Source organism: Hydractinia symbiolongicarpus, chromosome 9, assembly GCF_029227915.1.
Source record: "Hydractinia symbiolongicarpus strain clone_291-10 chromosome 9, HSymV2.1, whole genome shotgun sequence".
NCBI lineage: Eukaryota > Metazoa > Cnidaria > Hydrozoa > Anthoathecata > Hydractiniidae > Hydractinia > Hydractinia symbiolongicarpus.
Genome location: NC_079883.1, coordinates 27,979,557 through 28,001,483, shown reverse-complemented (window position 1 = coordinate 28,001,483; position 21,927 = coordinate 27,979,557). Strand labels below are relative to the sequence as shown.

Here is a 21,927-nt window from a genome sequence, read left to right as displayed (position 1 = left end):
ATCTTTGAATTCATTTCTCAGGTAACCATACTGAAGAGATAGCTTCCACACCCTCTCACCTTTTTACATCTAATTAGGCACTAAAGAGTTCCTTTTTGTAGATTTGTTAAAATACAGGATAAAAACATTTTAAAATAACGTTGTAAAGAAATTCGATGTTTTATAGTCATTTATACCTTGGAGGAAGTTTATACTGAGAAAAAATCATTTATTTAGGGACGTTTTAAAAACCCACGACGTTGGGGGAGCAGATTTCAAAAAAAAGGTTACCTATTAAATTTTGCGATTTTTTTATGTTTTCGCGAAATGCTTTAATTACCACTGCCACTGTTTTGCGATTTTTTTTTTTAATTCAGTCATTCGTAAAATAATTCTCATATGGAAAGTCCAATTTTTTGTATGAGAGAAATTTTTTTTTTACTTTTTTGGGAAGAAAAGAAGATTTCGACTTCTCTAAAATAGTTTGTGTATACATGGTACATACAGGAATACATAAAATACATTTTTTAAACATCTTGTCATCATCATGTGTCAGAGTCTGTACTGAAATCCGAAGACCTATCATTATCTTCATTCGCATACACTTTGGATCTTGTTTGACGCGCTGTGTTTTTCAATTCCTTCCATTTGAATGATTCTAAAAATGAGGAAACATAAGTTGACCCTTTTCCGTTTTAAAAATGCTACTAGACAAGTGACGAAGTCCGCGTTTAAAGTTATTCTCTGGCGAAAGACACAGAAAATCCCTTGCAAATATTAAAAACGAAAAGTCCAACTAATTTGTGGAAGAGGATACATGAAAAACTGTTTCACTCACTTGCTCTTTGAACGCCACTCTTCTTAGGTTCACAATCCTTTATGACAAACAAAGAAGACAAATTAATATCATAAAACAACGTGCATAAAAACCCCACAAAAAACTACAGCAATGCAGAAATAAATATTTTCAAGTTTAAAAATGAAGAACGGTTGTACCTTTAATTGATTGTTTTCTTCTAAAGCTTTCACCATCGCCTGTGCTGCTTGTTCGATGGCTACAACGAAGATTGGATGTGTTAAAAAACAACTTGAAATGCTGCCAACATTTTATGATATTCGATAAATACTTCTCATTGGGAGCGTTTCTGATGTGTGACTTCATGTTAACGAAGTAACATAAACATAGAACTACAGTGCAGATTTAACCTAAACGGCTATCGTGCAAGACTTTTTTTAAAACTTACGAACGTCGTAAAAGATGCGTTCAGGAGCAACAGCCGGAGCGCCAGACCAGTTTGTACAAAATGCGTCGTACAGCCATCGTACAAGACTCGTTTAAAAAGAAACGATCGTCATTAACACCCATTGAGCAAATAAATGGATAAATTTTAAAACTTTCCGTAGAGATTTGTCAAAAAAAGAATCTGAACTTACTTTTCAATTTTACTTCCATCTTTCTGAGGTTACGAAATACAACAGCTATACCCTAAAACGAGAAAACAAAACATAACAGAACGCCGTTGAAGTTAAAAGAGACAATTCTCATAAAAACAATGTTTTGCATGATGCGATTACAGACGGCTAAACCTATATAAGAAAGTTCTCAACTTAACGTCGGGTCTCCTCGACGGCGACTTTTGAAAATTACTTTATTGACACATTTAAGACTAACTAGTCAAACAATGTTTTAGTCAAAATATGAATCACTGTAAGTTAAGCGTAACTTACTTCGTCAAAAAAAGCAATGACATGAAAACGAGGCTATACCAATATGTACTATTTGTATTAAAAAATTCTAGTTAGTAGTTTTGCATATCAAAGACAAAATGTTTCAAAAGTGTGGAGGCCAATTTTTTTCAATTTATAAAGGTGGACCGTCATCAGCGTACGATTCCCTGTTAAAAGCACACAAACTGATAATTATCGTAAACGCTGAGGCTTGTTTCCCTTTAATAACAAAAAAAAAACACTATGTAGAAGATTATAAGCAAACCTGTTGCTCTCCCCCTTTTGACTCAAGTTTTGGCGATGCTTTCGGAAATACAGCTTTTGGCGTTTTTATGGCAGACGGTTCCAAACCTTCAAACTTTTGTTGCCAATCTTCATACAAGACCCTGAATTTAGTATAGTAAAAATTAAAAGGACATGATATTAAAACATTCTCAAATTTATAAACCATGCAGCATCGTTATAAACGTAAAATTCCTAGAAGAATTTAATTTGTCAAAAATTAAATTCGCGAAACGTACATTTTCTCTGATGAATTTTGCATAATGGGATGTTATAGCGGATATTTTAGATGAATTATGAAGATTATGAATATTTTAGGAATTTCATTACGTTCGTGGAAATCTTAAGTCAGCTTTGTGTATTTAACCACTTAAGAAGGCTAGCTGGATTTAATCCTAAATGAGCCCAACTATTATAGAAAACAGTAGAAATTTATTATTAATTTAGTAATAAGTTATTTTCGATTAGTGCGCATGCGTTCCTTTAAGATAGAGGTACAACAGTAAAGATGTCACCTACAAGCGAAAAATTGTAGTGTGCTTCTATTCGCATATTTATGCTTTTTTAAATCAATCATTACTTGATAATTTTTTTAGCTTTGTACGAGAATGAGAAAGATTTAACAAAATCACTCACCTGATACGACTCGCCGCGTTTTCTGTTGTGGTTCGAAGCTCAAGTGAAAATGCTTGTAATGACGGAATCAACATGCTATCCATACCCTAAAAAAAAACAGAGTAAGAACAATACTTGGTGGTCAAAAGATTTTGAATTGCATGACAATAAAATATTTACAAATTCGAAAAACTTTCACCTTTATACTAGTTCCCCAATGTTTTCTATGTTTGTCAGGTGTTTTGAGGGTGCTTACTGCCAGGTTTTCATCACGGAGCGGCAACTAAATATTAAAAACATGTTGCTCACAGAACTGTAACAAGTACCTACTCTACAGTATCAAATAAAAGCGAAGGGGAGGAGGGTGAATAACTTCACAGTTCGCTACAACTTGATCATAATCAATACGTACAGTTAAATGGTTATTCTCCGTCTTCCTTGCTGTATCTAAACGTAACAAAAACACTATCACACATAAAAAATGCATAGGACAAATACCCTGCATACGAAAACCTGGAGACTTACAAATACCCTGTATACAACCTTGAAACCTACAAAGGCCCTGCATAAGACAACCTGGAAATTTTTAAACACCCTGAACACCATAACCTGCAAAACTTACTTATAACTTGTTTTACAACCTGGGAGCATGGTTTCTGTGTAAAATTTATGAGCTGTATAGGTATGTACATTATATTTTTAAAAACAATTATTTTTATGTTTCGTGCAACTTTCCACATGGAGACGGAGAAGAGAGCGACACGCAGAAAGACATTGTTACGACATTTCTTCCTTACTGCTTTCATTTGCTAGGATTCAGAAGAAAAAACCCTACCTTGGTTTTCTTTATCCTTTAAAACAAACGTCCGATTATGTTCGTTCTCTTCGTCTCCTACGGTAAATTTTATTCCACGTGAGTTTGACCAGAGAATATTTTCTTCGTTGTTACTTTTCTTACACGTAAAATTTTCAGTCTTACCATTGGATATGGCGGGACTCGTTTCTGTAATCATTTCACTGCATTCACTTTTGTTTAACTTTTCGTCCTTTCTGACGTCACAAATATTATTTTCCTCCAAAGAATCCAAACTTTTAGAAAGACCCTTATCAGACTTATCTTTATATTTCGAATGTTTGTGCAAATTTGGATATAATTCCAAGTTGATATTATCAACGGATTTACTTCTCAAACTTTGGTGTGTATATATTGGGGTAGACGAGGCATGTCTCAGTTTATTTCTTTCAAATAATGGCGAAAACAAGGACTTTACTGGTGATGTTTTTGGACTTAATGATAAATACTCATTAAGAGCATTTTCTATGGAGATGCTCGAGGTGATACTCAAAATTTCTTTAGCTGTATTTTTGACATTCTCATCGGAACTATCTAATTTTGGCTCACTCCGTTCCTCCCCTTCGATCTCGTCTCGATTATCCAAAATGTCGCTTTCGTTTTTATCATCTAGAGACGCTTTGCTCTTGTCGAAAATCACTGCGTCATCGGGGCTGGACTCAACGTCATTTAAAAGTTCTGATGTATATTTCACAGGTGTTAACTTAGCTGCCTCTGCGTTAGAATTATTTTCGGGAGCATTATTGCCTTGCTCAGATAAACAACTTAAATTTTGATTGTCCAATCGATCATGATTTAACTTTGACAACATATCACTCATCGAGACTTCAGATTCTTTGGAAGTAAAATCATCTGATTCGCTTGCAGCTGGTAAACTACTAGAATTAGATTTTTCATACGATTTATCAACGGATTGATTCATGAGCGAGTCAGCACTATAATCTGGCAGACGTTTAATATGGCTATCTATATTCTTCGCTTGGTTTAAAACTTTTGCGATCCCTTTTTTATCTTTTGTGAAGATTTCCACGAAATACTCTGAAGAGGTATCAGAGGATTTCTCATTTCCTTTCGTTTTTGTTGTGATTTTTACCCCCGTTTTTACAAACGTACTATTTACACGACTACCTCTGGTCATGGATGGGCTGGTACTAGTTTTCTTGGCAGATAACTTTGTTTTGGTATTTTCTGGCAGACTTTTCCTGCTTAGACTTTTTCTTATTGGTGGTGTTGTTGAGCTGGGCGAAGCGTTTGATGAAGTGACGTCACGAGTTCGATTACGAGGCTGTGCAAGAACAGACAGTCTGTCGGATATAATAAAATTTGAATGAGCAGTAGGTTTGGCTGTGGAAGGTGATAATGAACATGGCGGAGATGATGGCTTGGTAGATCTTGTCGAGTTCATTTTATTTTTCGCGCTTTCGGTGAGTTTGGTAATAGCTTTTGACTTCCCAGCTATTAGCGTACGCTTTGCTGGAGTTACTTTCTTCGAAGCACGTTCGGACGTTAAGGAAGCATCACTTTTCATTACCTATACAATGTAAAAACAACTTTACGCTATCTCTTATATACTGGTGGGCTGTGGATAAATTCACGGGATCGCCTGTCCTTAATTTAACGCATTTCGTGTGTCTCGCTACTTGCGGTACAATTTTGCAAAGATAATACGGCATTATTAAAGAGACTAGTCGTTAACCCATGGAAAAATCAACGGGGTCGCCCGTCCTTTATATATCGTAATTCGTGTTTCCGCAACAAAAAGACAAATAGACGCACGAACGGACAGACGGAATACGGCTATTATTAAAGAGAAGAGAAGAACGATAAACTACGAAAAGGTTTTTAATGTTCCTACATCACACACAAAAAATGTCACGAGTGAGCATAGCGTACAAGTGTCAAAACATTCTTGTTACTTTATTATCAAAGATCCCCTACCTTCTCCTTTAGATTTGCTTCTTTCGTTTTACCTAAAATTTAGGAGAAAATATTCGAAAAAAAGGAATGTGAATCTATGTGTTTTTCCATGATTAAAAAAATGTTTTATAAAAATCTTACCAGTGCAGCTCCCTTCAATCCATGGCGAAATTTTCGTCTTCGGTAACTAAATAAAATATTTTTTTTAATACGTGTTATATAACTATACAATTCATTGTTTTCTCTTGAAGTACGCCCTATCACCACTACGCCACTGACATCGCAGTTCCTTTTTAACTATTTTGGGGGGAAAATACGTTTTCGCGAATTTCGACTAAATTACGAAAAAATACTACGCAAAATTAGAAATATCTAAACGCTAATTCGTCGAAGTTAACATTCACAAGATGATATGTCAAGGACTTTTTAACATGGCCAAAATTAGTATTCGTAATAATCCACTTAAAGTAGCTAAACTTCAAAATTCCGAGAACACGGTCACAGCCCACTAGATAACCGACTCAACATTAAATGGATTTAATTCCTCAACGGCGGACACGTCCTGCAGGACACTACAATTGAAACCCTGAGTCGATAGACCTTGAAAAGAGCTTTGGAATGCACCCAAACCTGCCCTTCTTGACCATCCAACCTCGAGATATTGCCGCTCAAAGTTTACATGCCGCCGTAAAAGTTTCCCGAAAGCCCTGGTAAAGAGTCTCAAAATAAAGGCTACCTCATTTGACTTGATTCTTTTAATCTCCTCACAAATCTCCTCAACTGTCATATTTTCGAACGAAGGCCTCGTCGTCAAAGTGTGCAATGGAGTTTCCTGTATGTTGAATACTGACCTACGCTGTGACTCTATGCGTGATGAAGAACTAAACGAATTAAAATCGGCTTCCGTAGAATCCTTCCAGTTAATGTATGTGTGTGCATGTGTGTTTTTATCGTTCTGTGTAATGTCTTTGATATTAAATGGTGGTGTACTAGAAGACATAAAAATCAACAACCTAAAGAAAACTGACAAAAAAATTTTGAGCTTTCGAAACGAAATTGTGTACACTTACACTAGATTCTGTTTTGCTTTGAATGTTGTATTAGATTTTCCACGCTGGCCAACAAACACTGACGAATTCTAAAATTTCAAAAGTGACTTTTTTTATACCGAATTACACCCTGATTTTGTTCCAATCAGAATCCTTGTTGTAGCTTAATTCTTCACAAAAGTTGCATTCAAGAGTAGTTAAATTGAAAATGACAATAACTTGGTATCGAAAAAAAAATATTATAAAATTTCGCGAAAAACCATTTTTCCACGAAAAAAACTTTTGTCAAGACGTACAATTTGCGAAATGGAGAAATTTGCGATCATTCACGAATCAATCAAAATCTTTTTTTTTTGTACAATTAAATTTGCGGACTTTTTCTTAAATATTTTAATTTACTTTTGAAACTACACAAAATGTAAACACTAAGGTATTTGACACAATTAACACTGTCACATGAGCACACTGGATTCACATCATCCATTGAATACTAAGATATTAGCGAGAAAAACATTTTAGGCTGGGTACACACGTTTCTTTTTATAAGAACGTCTCTAAATTTTAGCTGGATGTGTGTCGGTAGTTTTACAATTTTTAGTCACAAATGTTCTAAAATATGTCCTTCCAAAATAATGGGGTTTAGGTACCATACCTAGATGAATTTTTTTTTAGAATTGGAAGAAACAACAGATGTTGAAGACCCAAATAAATAAATAAATAAATGCTTCTTAGTAATTCCAAACACACATTACTTGGCTTTTATAATTTATGAAGGAATTCAGTTCGAGTATATTCTTACTATATTCCTAATATTTGGTACAATCTCAACATTGATGTTCTTATACACTAGATTCTTATAAAAAACAAGTACTAACGTTTTTTTTCAACAATATGTATACGTACCTTTACGAAGTGTGCACTGGACTTTAAAATAAACTGAATATAACTTTGTCCTTTCTGAGACAACTGAACCAATGGCGAACACACTTGCACAACTGCTGCTTCTAAAAATGAACGATCTTTCGATACCAAAACTTGAACTTGTTGTCCAATCACTTTTGTTCCACAGACTTGCAAAAAAAGATCTATTAATGTCTTCCCTGGTTCTCCTTCCTTCCATTCTGGACCATACAAGGTATTTTCACCAGCAACTACACTGATACAAAAAAGCAACTTTCCATCCATTGTAAAATGTATTTGAAATTATTTCCAAACAAAATTGATTCTTTTTGTTGCTCGCAATTTTATTTCACTGTACGCGTAAGCTAGTGGACGTAAACAAACTTAATTCGAATAATCAAGGTTGTACTGGGACATTGTAATTGCTTCTCAATACCTCCTCCACATGTTTTTAAAGTGGTACTTTGTTTTGAATTAAAATGTGCTTTAGTGTTCAAGAGATCACAACAAGATTTACATTTCCCTATGATCTTTCACGTAAATTATTTACAAAACATAAATTACGATAATTTATGCGCAAAACTTATGCCTAAATATCAATGAACATTCACAGCATCTGCCGAATAATTAACTCACGTACTGCACCATCAACTAAATAGCTCAAATAAATTATTCTCAAAATGATAAACTTCTTGGGAAAGGTTTTGAGCATTTTTTTTTAAATAAAAAATTAACATAAAATTAAAGTGAAAGAATTACGACTTTTTGGCATCGGTGTTGCTAAATACAATATTATAAAACGCAAAATGAAAAAAAAAAATTCTATGCAGGATACTTCCGCCACATCGGATTTCTGTTAATTCTTGTCCAAAACTTCAGTGTAATAAAGTTTAAGTTGGTCAGTTTGACCATGAACTGTTGCTAAAAAAATTGAGGCTTAATTCTGCTCTCTTCCATGGCCAACGGCGCCAAGACACACCCTTCTAAACTGTTTCTTTCAACAGTCAGAGGTCACACAAGAGTTTCTTTTTTCTCTGTTCGTCCGTACACTGTTTAAATTGCTTCATTTCTTCTTTCTCTGTTCGTCCATACACTGTTTAAATTGCTTCATTTCTTTGGCACACTTCCTCCAATCATGCTTCTCGTAAAAACAATCCTGAGAAGAAGAAAAAACATGGTCAAGTAACACAATAGACTACCTATAACAGAAAACAGCTAGGTCAGATATTTGATAAGTTCATAAGAATTATTGTAAGAATGCAAACAAACTTCATTAGAGCGTCATTCAAAAACGCCACAATTAATTTTAGTGTTCGCAGCTGACATAAGACACATTTGACTAGTCAATTGAACAATTGTGACTCACATACGCACTAAATTGCCTATTTTTGTGTCCTTAGTGTCCTTACCATCCCTAGCATCCCATCCATACTATACTATAATATCCCAAGCGTCCTTACTAACCCTAATGTCAGTAAGGGATGATAGTCATGACACTAAGGACATTTGGTATACAGAGATAGTAAGGACAATTGGATTACAAGGAATGGTAAGGAAACTTGGGTTACAAGGGATGGTATAGACACTTGAAATACAAGGGATGATAAGGACGATGGGGTTACAAGGGAAGGTAAGGACGATTGGGTTAAAAGGAATGGTAAGGACACATGGGTTACAAGGGAAGGTAAGGACACTTGGGTTACAAGGGAAGGTAAGGACAATTGGGTTACAAGGAATGGTAAGGACACATGGGTTAAAAGGGATGGTAAGGACACATGGGTTAAAAGGGATTGTAAAAACACTTGGGCTACAAGGGATGGTAACATAAAACAACAACAAAATTTTTCTCAGTTCGTTTAATAAGGTGTAATTTTTTACAAAGTTCAAATATATATTGGCAATAATGTTTTGCCGATACACCTTTTAGTTGTAGGAACATTTATTAAATATTAATTTTTGGTGTCTGTTTTTTCTTAAAAGTGAATTGTTAAGAATTAGCACAGTGTGAATTTGAAAAAGTACAATGAAGAAGCACGAAAAACAACATTTAGATTTAAATTCGGAACAAGATGGTAAAAAGCAAAACCGAGACATCGTTTTAGTACTAAATTGACTAAATTGAATAGTGTGGTTTTTATGCAATAAGCTTTATACGCCTGCGCTTTTTGGACTTTCAGAAAAAAAATCAAAAAGGTGTTCAATAATTTTTTTTTTACGTCTTCCCAATTTATTATTTTGCAGCAAAAATTACACTAATCAATAGAAAGTCTGTCTGGCTTTCAGAAAATAATTTTTCGCAATTTATGACAGTATTCTCAACATGAGTAATAGGTGTTTCATGTATCCTTAAATCTCGGTTGACATTGGGTGCTAATTCGCATTAACTTGCATTAATTCTTATGCATTAAAATTTATTGCCCATAAGATCTATAATTGGTGAAGATTTATAAAGACATCTTGCTTCATACAATTAAATAGAAAATCCAAATGGGACATAATCAGGAGTCATGAATATTTGACTATTATTTTGTAAATAAATGTATTGATACTATCAAAATTTGCAACTAAAAATCAAAAGAAGGATCGTAACAAGTAATTTTATATGTTGGATAAAATTGCTACATATTATAAAATAATAGTTCTTCATCTTTCACTTTAGTGGTCATGGCATAAATAAAATAACTGTACCTGTAAAGTGAAGTGCTCTTTCCCACATCCTGACTTTTCAATGATTTTGTAGTAAGGATCTTCTTCTTCATCTTCTTCATCTTCCTCTGCTTCCTTTTCATCAAATGTTTTGGCCTGCTGCTCATCTGGTTTATCTTTAGTTTCACTCATTGTATAACAACTAAGGATATACAAATCAAAAATTAACTATCTCAATATGGCAAATTATCAACCCATATTTACTTATACAATACAGTTAATTAGAAATTAACTTCAATCAGGTTAAAAACTGGTGCCTGTTACATGCAAGCACTCTGAGTAAAAATAAAGACTTGTTGATTGTCTCATGGAAAACCTACTTTATCTGAAAAAGGCAAACGTTTAAAGTAATAAGATTTTGGTGATGTCAGAAGTAACCCATGACATGGAAAATTTGTTTTGTTCATTGCCACTATTTCGTAGATCTTGAAGATATAAAAAAATGTAAAGAATCGTTATGTTTTTGACAGGTTTTTGGTCCTGAAACCAGTAGTTTGGCCTTACCATACTAAATTCTCATACTTTTGTTCGCAGGTAGTCTCCACTCACCCATGCAGGGTAAAAACAACAACACCCATTTTCAATATATTTAGCTTCCTGGTTTAGTTTCTTGGTTTATAATTCTCATCGTTCCAACAATTATTTTTTTTATTATATTATATTTTGAAAGGCTTAGGTTGCTAAAAACACTTACAATCACTTAGAACACATACTTACCTGTTACACTATGGTATTAGTTCAACACCATGTCTGACCATATCATTAATACTTAGACTTTGCTTAAACCATCCTCATCCACGGTAGGGACATATAGTACCACAGTATCGTCATAACTTTGATAAAACTGTAGATCAACGTTTATGTCTTTATATATATTATTAAATGTTATTATATATGTTATTAAATATGTTATATATTATATATGTTGAATGTTATATATCTTAAATATGTTAAAACTTTCAGTCGCCACAAACTTTTATATAATTTGACATCATGAAGTATCAAGTTAGTCAAAGTAAATTATATATAACTTTAACTTTGTGCTGACATTTTTCAGTTTTAATGATGTAAAACAATGGCTTGTTAGAGACAGTTCAGAACTTCTGTTAATGATATGTTAAGTAGTAAAGGAGGTGTTGGAAGAAGTGTTACTTGCAGGATAGGTTCTGCTTGGAAAAATTCGTTTGCTGACTAGCAGAGTCTTGTCAACTGAGGTAAAAGGTAGGTTATATGAGGCTTGTGTAAGAAGTGTTGTGTATTCAGATGTACTGAGTGGTGATAAAAGTTTTGCTAAGTAAAGAATAATTCTACCATCCTTGAAAGATCACATGAGCCCATGGAGAAGGTATGTTGACGAAACTATTGCACACATAAAAGAAGGATCGATAGATTTTGTTATGTCGAAATTGAACAATTTCCATAACAACATTAAATCACATATGAAACAGAGCGGAATGGTACTATTGCTTTCTTGGATGTAGTTGTAATAAGGAAAAATTTGGAATTCAAACCACAGTATATCGTAAAAGTACTAATAACAATATATATCTTCATTGGCAGTCGTTTGCGCCAACCACATGGAAAAGAGGTACATTACAAACCTTAGTGTCTAGAGCATTCAAAGTATGATCCAACGAAGAGCATTTACAGAAAGTTCTACACCTTAAGAAAGTGTTTAGAGACATGAATGGCTATCCAAATTGGGTTATTGAACAAACAATTGAAAAAGTTAAACATTTGAACACAGCAGTACAGCCAACTCAACAAACACTATCAAATACTGATACCAAAGAGCATTTTTTGATGTTACCATATAAAGGAAAGTTAGGAGAAACGACTATAAAGTCATTATGTAACACTTTGAAAAATGTTGTACCTGCAAACAATACGTGCAAAATTATCTACACAGGAACAAAACTAAGTTTGAAATTCAATGTTAAAGATAAGATTAAGAAAACAAACAGACATGACTTGATATATAAAGCCACATGTCCTGATCAAAATTGTGAAGCAACGTATATAGGAGAAGTAGGTAGAAGATTTGCCGAACGCATCACGGACCACCATGGACGTGATAAAAAGTCACATTTGGCCACCAGTGTCACCATAGACGATTTCGAAATTCTGTCTGGTGGCTATAGAAACCACAAATTTAAAAGAAAGTTGGCAGAAGCATTACATATTAAGCATGTTAAACCAACCTTGAATGTTCAAGAACAATCAGTGCCATTGGAATTGTTGAATTAGGTCGTTATTTTTTATTACTGTTTTTATAGAATATATATGTATCCATAGAAACGCTTACTTACTGTAACATTTTAACTTTGAATTTGTAAAAAATATACACTCTGATTATGTCTACTGGAATGTGTAGACGAATATATAGTTTTTAAAGAAAATCGTTTTACATCCCTCTGATTTTCACAATGATTAAGCTTCTGGTTATTTTATTTCTAATCAAGTTGTATGCCCAAAATGACATTTTAGTGGTTAAATTGAAATAGAAAAAAATCTACCCAGTCGTGCTTGTACAGCAGTGTATAAGGCAAAATTTGAAGCAGAGAGAAACAGATTTGCAGATGTGTTAAAAAGGGAAGACCACAAAATGAGGTATTCAAGATAGTAAATCAAATGAAGAACACTAATCAAGATGAAAATTGTAGGTGAAAAGTGTATACGTAATGATGAAGGTGTTTTGGCTAGCACAGAGGAGGAGAAAAGGGTAGCTTGGAAGAATTATTATCAGAGGTTGCTTAACACTGAGTTTGATTGGGATGAAGATAATTTGTCTGATGATGATGTTGTAGAAGGGCCAGCTATGCAGATCAAGACAGAATGGGTAGTGGAGGCTATTAGGAAATTGAATAATAATATAATAATAATAATAATGCAGAGATGGTAAAAGCATCTGGATATATTGGAGTTGAGCTTATTACAAGTCTTGCTAATCAGATTATAAAGGATGATTCTATTCCGAGTGAGTGGCAGTCGAGTGTAATAGTGAATTGTTTCAAGGGCAAGGGTGATGGCGCCGTAGATTAGTGGTTATCGCTCTCGTACTCTGTGCGGGAGACCGGGGTTCGATTCCTCTTGACGACGATTCAACATGGGCGAGTGAATGTTACCATAGCCCCGGGTTAACCCAAGCCATGTGAGGGAAATTGGGAAGATGGCACACTGTGTGGGCCGTTGAATGTTGCCGGGAATTGTCTAGTAGAGCGCGGGCCCTAATTGGGTCTGCGTCGCTCAAAATGAGCATTAAATACTCTAGGACTCTCCATCTAAGCCATGGTCCCTCCTGGAAATAATAGACAGGGTATATCCCTCGATATTTGTGAGGCTAGCCATGTAAAATATGCACATCTATCTCATGCATTAGAAAGAGATAACTATAGAGGTTTGAAGTTGGTTGATCAAGTAATGAAAGTTATTGAAAGAGTGATTGATAAGTTACTTATAGAAAGAATTGATATAGATAACATGCAATTTGGTTTTGTTCCGGGGCGTGGCACTACAGATGCAATATTTTTACTCAGACAGCTTCAGGAAAAGTATTTAGGAAAGAGAAAGAATCTCTATTTTGCCTTTGTAGATTTAGAGAAAGCTTTTGATAGAGTGTCACGTAAAGTTATTGTGTGGGCTATGAGAAAATTAGGTGTGGATGAGTGGCTAGTTACGATGGTACAGTCTATGTACAGCAATGCTAGAAGTCGTGTCAGGATTAACGATTCACTTTGTAATTAATTCAGTGTAAATGCTGGTGTACATCAGAGTTCTGTACTTAGTTCTTTGTTGTTTGTTCTAGTCTTAGAAGCACTGTTGATGGAGTTCAGAAAAGGTTGTCCAGTTAGTTATTGTATGTTATTGTATGCAGATGATTTGGTTCTCATAGCAGAGTCAATGAAAGAATTAGTTGAAAAGTTTGAGACGTGGAAGAAAGGACTGGAAGAGAAAGGGCTAAGGGTGAACACAGCAAAGTCTAAAGTCATGATTAGTAGCATTGCAGCCAAGCGTGACCTTGTAGTTGGAAAGTGGCCTTGTGGACTTTGCAGGAAAGGGGTTGGTAGTAACTCAATTTTTTGTCAGACTTGCAAGCATTGGGTACATAAGAAGTGCAGTGGTATTGGTGGAAGGTTAAGAGCTGACATTCAGTTTGTATGCAAGCGTTGCAAAGGTGAGATTATAGAGAATGAAGTATTTCCAGCTTTAATGATGTACAACAGTGGCTCACTAGAGATAGTTGAAAACTTCTGTTACTTAGGTGATATGTTGGGCAGTGAAGGGGGTGTTGGAAGAAGTGTTACTTGCAAGATAGGTTCTGCTTGGAAAAAGTTCAGAGAGTTACTTCCTTTGTTGACTAGCAGAGTCTTGTCAATTGAGGTAAAAGGTAGGTTGTATGAGGCCTGTGTAAGAAGTGTTATGTTGTACGGCAGTGAGACATGGGCAGTGAAGCAGGAAGATCTTGACCGTTTAGAAAAGAATGATATGATAATGGTTAGGTGGATGTGTAACGCCAGTCTGAGAGACAAAAAGAGCTAAGAAGCAGACTAAGTATCCGTAGAATTAAAGATGTTATCCAGATAAGAAGATAGAATTGGCTGGAAAGAATGGAGGAGGATAATTGGGTAAGAAAGTGTCGGGACTTGATAGTTCCTGGAGCAAAGCCCAGAGGCAGGCTGAGAAAGACTTGGCAGGAGGTTATAAGGACAGACTTGATACAGAGGAAGTTGAGTTTAGATCTAACACAGTCCAGATCAGATTGGAAGAGGGTCATTAATATACCCCGTCCAACCTATGCTAGCATGGAAAATGGACGTTAAGCCGAGAATGATGATGATGAGTCAATTTGATGCAACACAAGATCCGGTGGCTGCCACTAATGCAAAATAAAAAGTCTTAAAGGTTAACAAAAAACTGGGGAACTTTTCCATGATTCCACACACTTTCTTTCAGTGCTATTATCATCCAATGGGTTTTTAGCTTCATATCAAGATTGAAGTATTACGGTTGACTTGATAAAGATGTGAATATATATATATATATATATATATATATATATATATATATATATATATATATATATATATATATATATATATATATATATATATATATATATATATATATATATATATATATATATATATATATATATATATATATATATATATATATATATATATATATATATATATATATATATATATATATATATATATATATATATATATATATATATATATATATATATATATATATATATACACATATATATATATATATGTATATATCCATGGCTTCGATGGGGGAGTCCTAGAGTATTTAATGCTCGTTTCAAGCTACACAGACCCAATTAGGTTCCGCGCGCTCTGCCAGACAACTTTCTGTGACAGTTCGGGAGATGACACTAAAAGGGAAACGGTTTCCCATTCTCAGAACCATTTTACGGAATTGCGAAAAAAGGCTACAATAATTTTTTTTCCTTTATTGAAAATTTGCAGGAAAATATTTTCTTTCTATTGGTTTAAAATTTTTAGTGTGCTTCTTAACCAGCTCGTGCGCAGATTCCTTTTTATTTTGGTGGCTTCCCTAATGTGAAACCATTGTCGTATTTCTGGCCTGTTTAGGGTAATGTGAAGTTTCCCAAATTGGAAACCGTTTCATAGATGGGTAGTGGTTTCCCTTTTTGACTCAACTCCTGAACTCTGCAACATCCCAACTGCCCACACAGTGCACCATCTCCCCAATTTCCCTTACATGGTTTGGGTTAACTCAAGCCTGTGGTAATATTCACTCGCCACCACAAATTTTAATGAAAATTAACATTTATTACATACTATAGCTAAAAAGTTTTTATCAAACTGTTTAGATCAAAACGAAGCACACCAGCAGCTAAAATCGAAAGTACGGATTCTCGGATTCCGGTTACTTAGCATCTGCAGCACTTCCCCATGGACCTATTTTTAGTTTTCATCCTTTCCGAGTAACGAATATTGGGAACCCCGTGGGGAGATCGGGATGGGTATGTTGTCGTCGTCCTCTCCTCGGGTCAGGATGGAAAGATGATGAATCTGAGATTTGAAGATGACATTTATTGGACCTAAAAATTCTAATTTCATAATTGTTAACTGTTCATTCTTAGTTTAGGTAAGGCAGCATTTAATCATTTTTTTTAATAACATAACATGTTTGAAACTAAGTCCCCACTCTTTTCTCCTTGTTCATTCTCCTTCCATCCTGCACCCTTGCCTCCTCAGCCACAGCTGTGCTACTCACATCACCAATATAGAAATAGGCAGCTAAAACTGGAAGATTATATGTATTTGAAAGAAAGTGTCAGTCCTCGATGTTTTAGGAAGTCCTTAATCATCTGGCAATGGAAGATGTTCATCTAAGACAATTTTTCTTGTCTTGATAGCCCTTTTTAAAATTTTTACATTTCCCCCGATAATCCCTTTTGGCTTTATCAATTGCGTGGTAGGCAAAAAGATCCAGACGCTAGGTCCCTTTTAGTCTGTTTCTTTGCAAGAAGCTATCATTATGACTTTCTATAATCAGAAGTTATCACTCTATAATAGTTTAAAGCCTAAAAAACACCTTCCTTCACCGTCCACATCCTTCTGCAGTTGTTGGAGCCAGAAGGCTTACTGCGAAAAATGTAAAAATTCAAAAAGGTCTATCTGTCTTACAATGTTTTAAGGTAAAAACTGACAGCTTCACTTTTACAATCACAATCCTATAACCTGCAATATCTTATTTGACCCCTTAATGTTGATTGGTAAAACCCTGTCAGATTTTATTAGGTACTTTTGTATGCATGTGTATAGCTAATTACTGTTTGTTGTGTGTTAATGTTTTGTTGTGTGTTTTTTGTGTGTCTTTATGTGTTTTTATTTGTTTCTAGTTTTGTTTTTTTGTTTTTTCACTTTTTTAATTACCTATAGTTGATCATCATCATTCTCGACCTAACGTCTGTTTTCCATGCTAGCATGGGACAGGATATATTAATGATTCTTTTCCAATTTGATCTATACTGTGTTAGATCTAAACTCAAATTCTTGTGCATCAAGTCTGTCCTTATTACCTCCTGCCAAGTCTTTCTTGTTCTACCTCTGGGCGGTGCCCCAGAAAGTCTCACACTTTCTTACCCTATCTCCATTTTGCCAATTCCTTTGAAATTTTTTGAAAAGTTAGTGCATGAGCAAATGTCTCATTTTATTTCTGAGCACAACTTCCTGAATGACAGACGGTTCGGATTTCGAAAACTCTTTTCCACAGAAACTACAGTAGTCAATGTCTCTGATTTTATTCTTACTGAGCTCGAAAAATGCAATGGGAAAAGCACATTAATGACATATATAGAAAAATACTAATTAAATATTCTAAAATTAGAACCATTGCATCCTGTTTAACACCTCACACAGAAAACCCTTTTAATTAATGCACTTGTCATGCCATAACTACAGCTCCTCGGCATGGGCTTGTGCCACACAAGGTAGATTGGGAAAACTAGAAAAACGATTAAAATGTGTCCATACCTTTCTTGGGAAAGAGAGGGAATATTCAATGAATAATTTACTCATCAAAAACGATACCATATTAGTTTTCAAAGCCATGAATCACATTGCTCCTAATTACATGCGCTCAAAATTCCTTTTGACAAAAAACTGTCATAATCATCAAACAAGTGAAGCCTCAATAAACAGGTTCACACTTTTCTTGGTCAACATGAAATTTGGCAAAAAAGCCTTCCCATTTAGAGCTGCAAATATTTATTATTATTATTATTTACCTAATTTTCCTTCTCCATCCATCAAGTCTCCCAACCAATTTAATATTCTTAGCTGCACATATTTAATGCTATGGATACCTAGCCTGCTTCTGAGCTTATCTGAACTCTTTTTGTCTCTCAGACTAGCGTTACACATCCACCTAAGCATTCTCATATCATTTTTTTCTAAACGATCAAGATCTTCATGCTTCACTGCCCATGTCTCACTACCATGCAACATAACACTTCTTACCAAGGCCTCATACAACCTACCTTTTACCTCAATTGACAAGACTCTTTTAGTCAACAAAAAAATAACTCTCTGAACTTTCTCCTAACAGAAACTATCCTGCAAGTAACACATTTTTAACACCCCCTTTACTGCCCAACATATTACCTAAGTAACAGCTATTCTAACTATCTGTAACAAGCCACTGTTCTACATCATTAAAGCTGGAGATACTTCATTTATGGCACCGTAGTTTAGTGGTTATAACTCTTGCACTTTTTGCAAGAGACCTGGGTTCAATTCCCTTTGGCAGTGATTTAATATGGCTAAGTGAATGTTACCATAGCTACGGGTTAACCCTAGCCATGTGAGGGAAATTGAGGAGATGGCACACTGTGTGGGCCATTAGATGTTGCAGGGAGTTGTCTGGTAGAGCGCAGACCCTAATTGGGTTTGCGTAGCTCAAAATGAGTATTAAATACTTTACGGAAATAATAGACAAGGTATATCCCTTTAGATTTGTGAGGCTAGCCATGTAAAATATGCACATCTATGTAAAAATTGAAAATAAGCAAAGTTGTTGACTTAAAGTTTCATGTTATTTCACAATCATCAGGCAATGAATGTGAAATAACATTAAAATATAACCTTAAGTTGCAAATATGAAATAGTTTTCTCTTGTTTACAACACTAAAACATAGTTAAAATCATATATATGGGTAACTAAATTAAAATAAAATGAAATAATTCATTACATTACGTCTATCGAATCTGGAAGAAATCATGTAAAAATAAGTTACGCTAGTCTAATTTTTCTATTTTTATTATTTTGCATGTGCTAAAAACAAATAACATAAATAACACATTATAAATTTAATCACAACAAAGTTCATTTGAAAAACCAATACTTATTACCTTGGGTGATTTAGGTATTGCCTTAGATATTATTACCTTAGGTGATTTAATTGGGTTTTTTTCATTAACATTTTCACGCTTTTTCTAAAACACAATCCTGAGATCATTTTCCTTTTGTGTTGAATGTTATTTCAATCTATATTTATATCTTTGCAGTCACATTGAGCATATTGAAATGTTTTGCTTCTGGTAATAGAGCATTATAGCAGGTATCGTTAAACGGTGTTAGAAATAGTAAAAAATGTTAAAATTAAATTTGAATGATATTTCAAACAACAGGTGGCCACACAAAATATAAAATAAAATGAAATAAATAACTTAATAAGACACAAAAATTTTTCCTCTCTATTACTGCCACTCATTTTATTTTATAAACTGATTGCTAAGATAAAAATGGAGAAAAAAAATTATAAAAACATGAGTCAGAATCCCCCTATTTTTTAAACAATCCCCCTATTATTAGGAACCACACCCTTCTTGTTTTAAGAGTAACCCCCTATTATTTGGAGGTCAGGCTATTCACCCTGCAACGAATAAGTAACGCAAACACCCTTTATTCAAAGAAATCAAAAAGCACTTTTTTTGTTATTGTTGTTGTTATTGTTGTTGCACTGTATCTACTGATGAGTCATCAGGTGTTTTCGTTTTGTAAAAAGAACAGGTTGCACATAAAGGTAAACATGGAAAAGCTTTCGTTCTGAAATTGCTATTCATTTGCTATACAAAAAACCGAAAAAATATAAATTGAAATAAAAAAATTCTCTCTTTTTTATCATTTTTTTTTAAAATGACAGATAATAATTTTACTATATATATGAAACTTACCAAAAAGGGATGTTAAATAATTACAACAAATTGATACTGAGAAAAGGTTCTAGAAAATTAAATTGTGCTCTTGCTAATTTCAATGTGACTAAAAAACCTGATATATTTAGAATATTCAGTAAGATGTCTAACGCATAGATAGTATCTCTAATTCTCTAATGTTGCCAATTTTGAAAATTGCCACAAGTTAGTTACCGAGTTTATTGAATTTTTTCACAAATGTCAACTTCAAATGTTTTTTTCCAATGGTTGACAGGCCAAAACATGAATTTAGATATATTTATGAATAAATAGGATGTAACATTTAAATGAAGAAATAGAAACTGGCTGCAAACTAAAGCAGTACAAAAAATGAGCAATTGAAAGCTAAATTAAATGATCTGTCTTCTTAAAGTATAACTTAAGAAGCAATATAGTACCCTGGAGCCACCCCCCTCCCCCCCCCCCCCCCCTCCCCCTTCACATTTTGCTCATCTCCACCCTGGGATCTTCCATACATCATTGTTACAGACGATCTGTAATAATTTTTATTTTGTTTATCTTCTGACAGAATCAACCACAAAACTCATTAGAACTCTTTAAAATCCCTTAATATTCTAATAGTTGATTTCTTTCAATTTTATCATGTTCACTCGTTCAGTCAGGAATTGTCCTGAAAATGTCCTGGAACCTCAAACAATTTTGTCATAGGAAAATAAGAAAAAATGTCATGGAAAGTGCTGGAATCTCTTGAGATTTATATATTTTTTTTCTGTGTTCAACATGCAACAAATACAGGACTATCAATATTTAATGACAATAAAGCCTATAATTGCAAAAGATTTCAGGTGATGATATTAATCATACAAAAATAGTAACAAGGTGCAGTATACTTACATTGTATATGCTTAACTGTTCGTTTCCTAGACAACATTTTCAACATCCCTTGTTGGAAAGTCCCTTTTTTTTCTTCTTTTTTTTCATAATCCCACAACATTATTGAAAAATACAGCAAGAAATTCTTCCTATTTCTTACAGGTGATAAAACGCTAACCACTAGTAGTAAAAAACACAAAAGTATTAACTTATCGTATAGATTTCTATAAAAAATTTTAAAGCACACCTTTAACTGTCAATTACTTTCTGTGCTATAAATCCGGCAATAGAAAATACAGAAGTCTTAGATTTGCATTAATTTTTAATATATTTTAATGTGGAATTCTATTCCATCAAGGTAAAAGAAAGATCATATACTGCTATAAAAACTTTAAACAAATAAAATAATAAGAAAAGTTGTCAATTATTTATGAACTATATATAACAGAAAAAGTTATCATGCACTCTTCACTATTTGAGTAATTCCATATCATTTGTCTGTTTCGACTTGTTTTTATAACACCAGTATGCCTATCCTTAGAGCAAATAAAGCCACTGTAAGTAAAAGTATGGGGGTGAAAAAAGTTGCAGAGAAAAATGTATCCAAAGTTTCAGGTATGTCGATTATTTAAAGGACTTTAGAGGCAAAAATCACTAAAGTTAGGCCTGCAATTGTAAAAATTTATTCCCTCAAAAAATATGTTGACATGCGTAAAAGTTACTTCTCTCGCAAAAGTTAATTCTCATTAGATTATTTATTAGGTAAGGCAAGAAAACTTAAACAGTTATTCTATAGGAAAAGTAAAACTAGGTATTTAATAGGTGACCAATTTATTTAATATATATAATGTAAACACAAAATAAGATATTCTTACTACTTTTTCTTCAGACAAGTAAAAACATAGCTAGTAAACGTTCAGTAATCTATCATAATATAATAATATAATAATGATAAGTATAAAACTTTAATGAATGAAAATAACTGTCTACTATAATATCATTTATGAGCACTGGAATATCACTGTTCAAGATTGTTTCCACAAGTCTGGCTCTTTGGCTTTGCCGTACAATGATTGTCCACTTTCCTCTGGTTGTAACCTATTTGAGCCAGCCTGTAACAGGCTTAATGTTTTTCCTCTGTTTCAGTGACCTCAAATAACTCAGGTAGATGTAACTGTGCCTCGCTACTGGTGTTTTCATTGTTTTCTTCTGTGTTTTTATCAGAACCTGTCTCTAACAACAACCATTTCTTGCTTTTCCATCCATCTTAGCACAGTATAGTCAGTTACAAGAATAATACACT

The 21,927-nt window shown here is 33.9% G+C and overlaps 2 protein-coding genes across 4 annotated transcripts; both read right to left on the bottom strand.

Annotated features, from left to right (window-relative positions):
• Window positions 1–449: 449 nt before the first annotated feature.
• LOC130656540 (uncharacterized) lies at window positions 450–7,772 on the bottom strand. Of its 3 annotated transcripts, XM_057459418.1 has the most exons (15): window positions 7,327–7,772; window positions 6,445–6,512; window positions 6,111–6,363; window positions 5,516–5,561; window positions 5,396–5,427; window positions 3,584–4,988; window positions 3,440–3,496; window positions 3,017–3,051; window positions 2,804–2,887; window positions 2,626–2,711; window positions 1,973–2,093; window positions 1,414–1,465; window positions 976–1,034; window positions 818–854; window positions 450–637 (listed from the first exon to the last, which is right to left on the bottom strand). In XM_057459418.1, the coding sequence occupies exons 1-15, from the start codon at window positions 7,606–7,608 to the stop codon at window positions 525–527; spliced, it is 2,730 nt and encodes a 909-aa protein (XP_057315401.1). In that variant the 5' UTR covers window positions 7,609–7,772; the 3' UTR covers window positions 450–524. The 3 variants fall into 3 exon arrangements, with proteins under 3 accessions (XP_057315401.1, XP_057315400.1, XP_057315402.1); XM_057459417.1 differs by having other exon boundaries at window positions 3,440–4,988; XM_057459419.1 differs by having other exon boundaries at window positions 3,440–4,988; window positions 6,111–6,255.
• Window positions 7,773–7,835: 63 nt separating this feature from the next.
• On the bottom strand, window positions 7,836–20,929 carry LOC130656559 (uncharacterized). The gene is made up of 3 exons (XM_057459444.1): window positions 20,646–20,929; window positions 10,012–10,171; window positions 7,836–8,479 (listed from the first exon to the last, which is right to left on the bottom strand). Exons 2-3 carry the CDS (start codon window positions 10,159–10,161, stop codon window positions 8,387–8,389), a joined length of 243 nt encoding a protein of 80 aa, XP_057315427.1. The 5' UTR covers window positions 10,162–10,171; window positions 20,646–20,929; the 3' UTR covers window positions 7,836–8,386.
• Window positions 20,930–21,927: the final 998 nt, after the last annotated feature.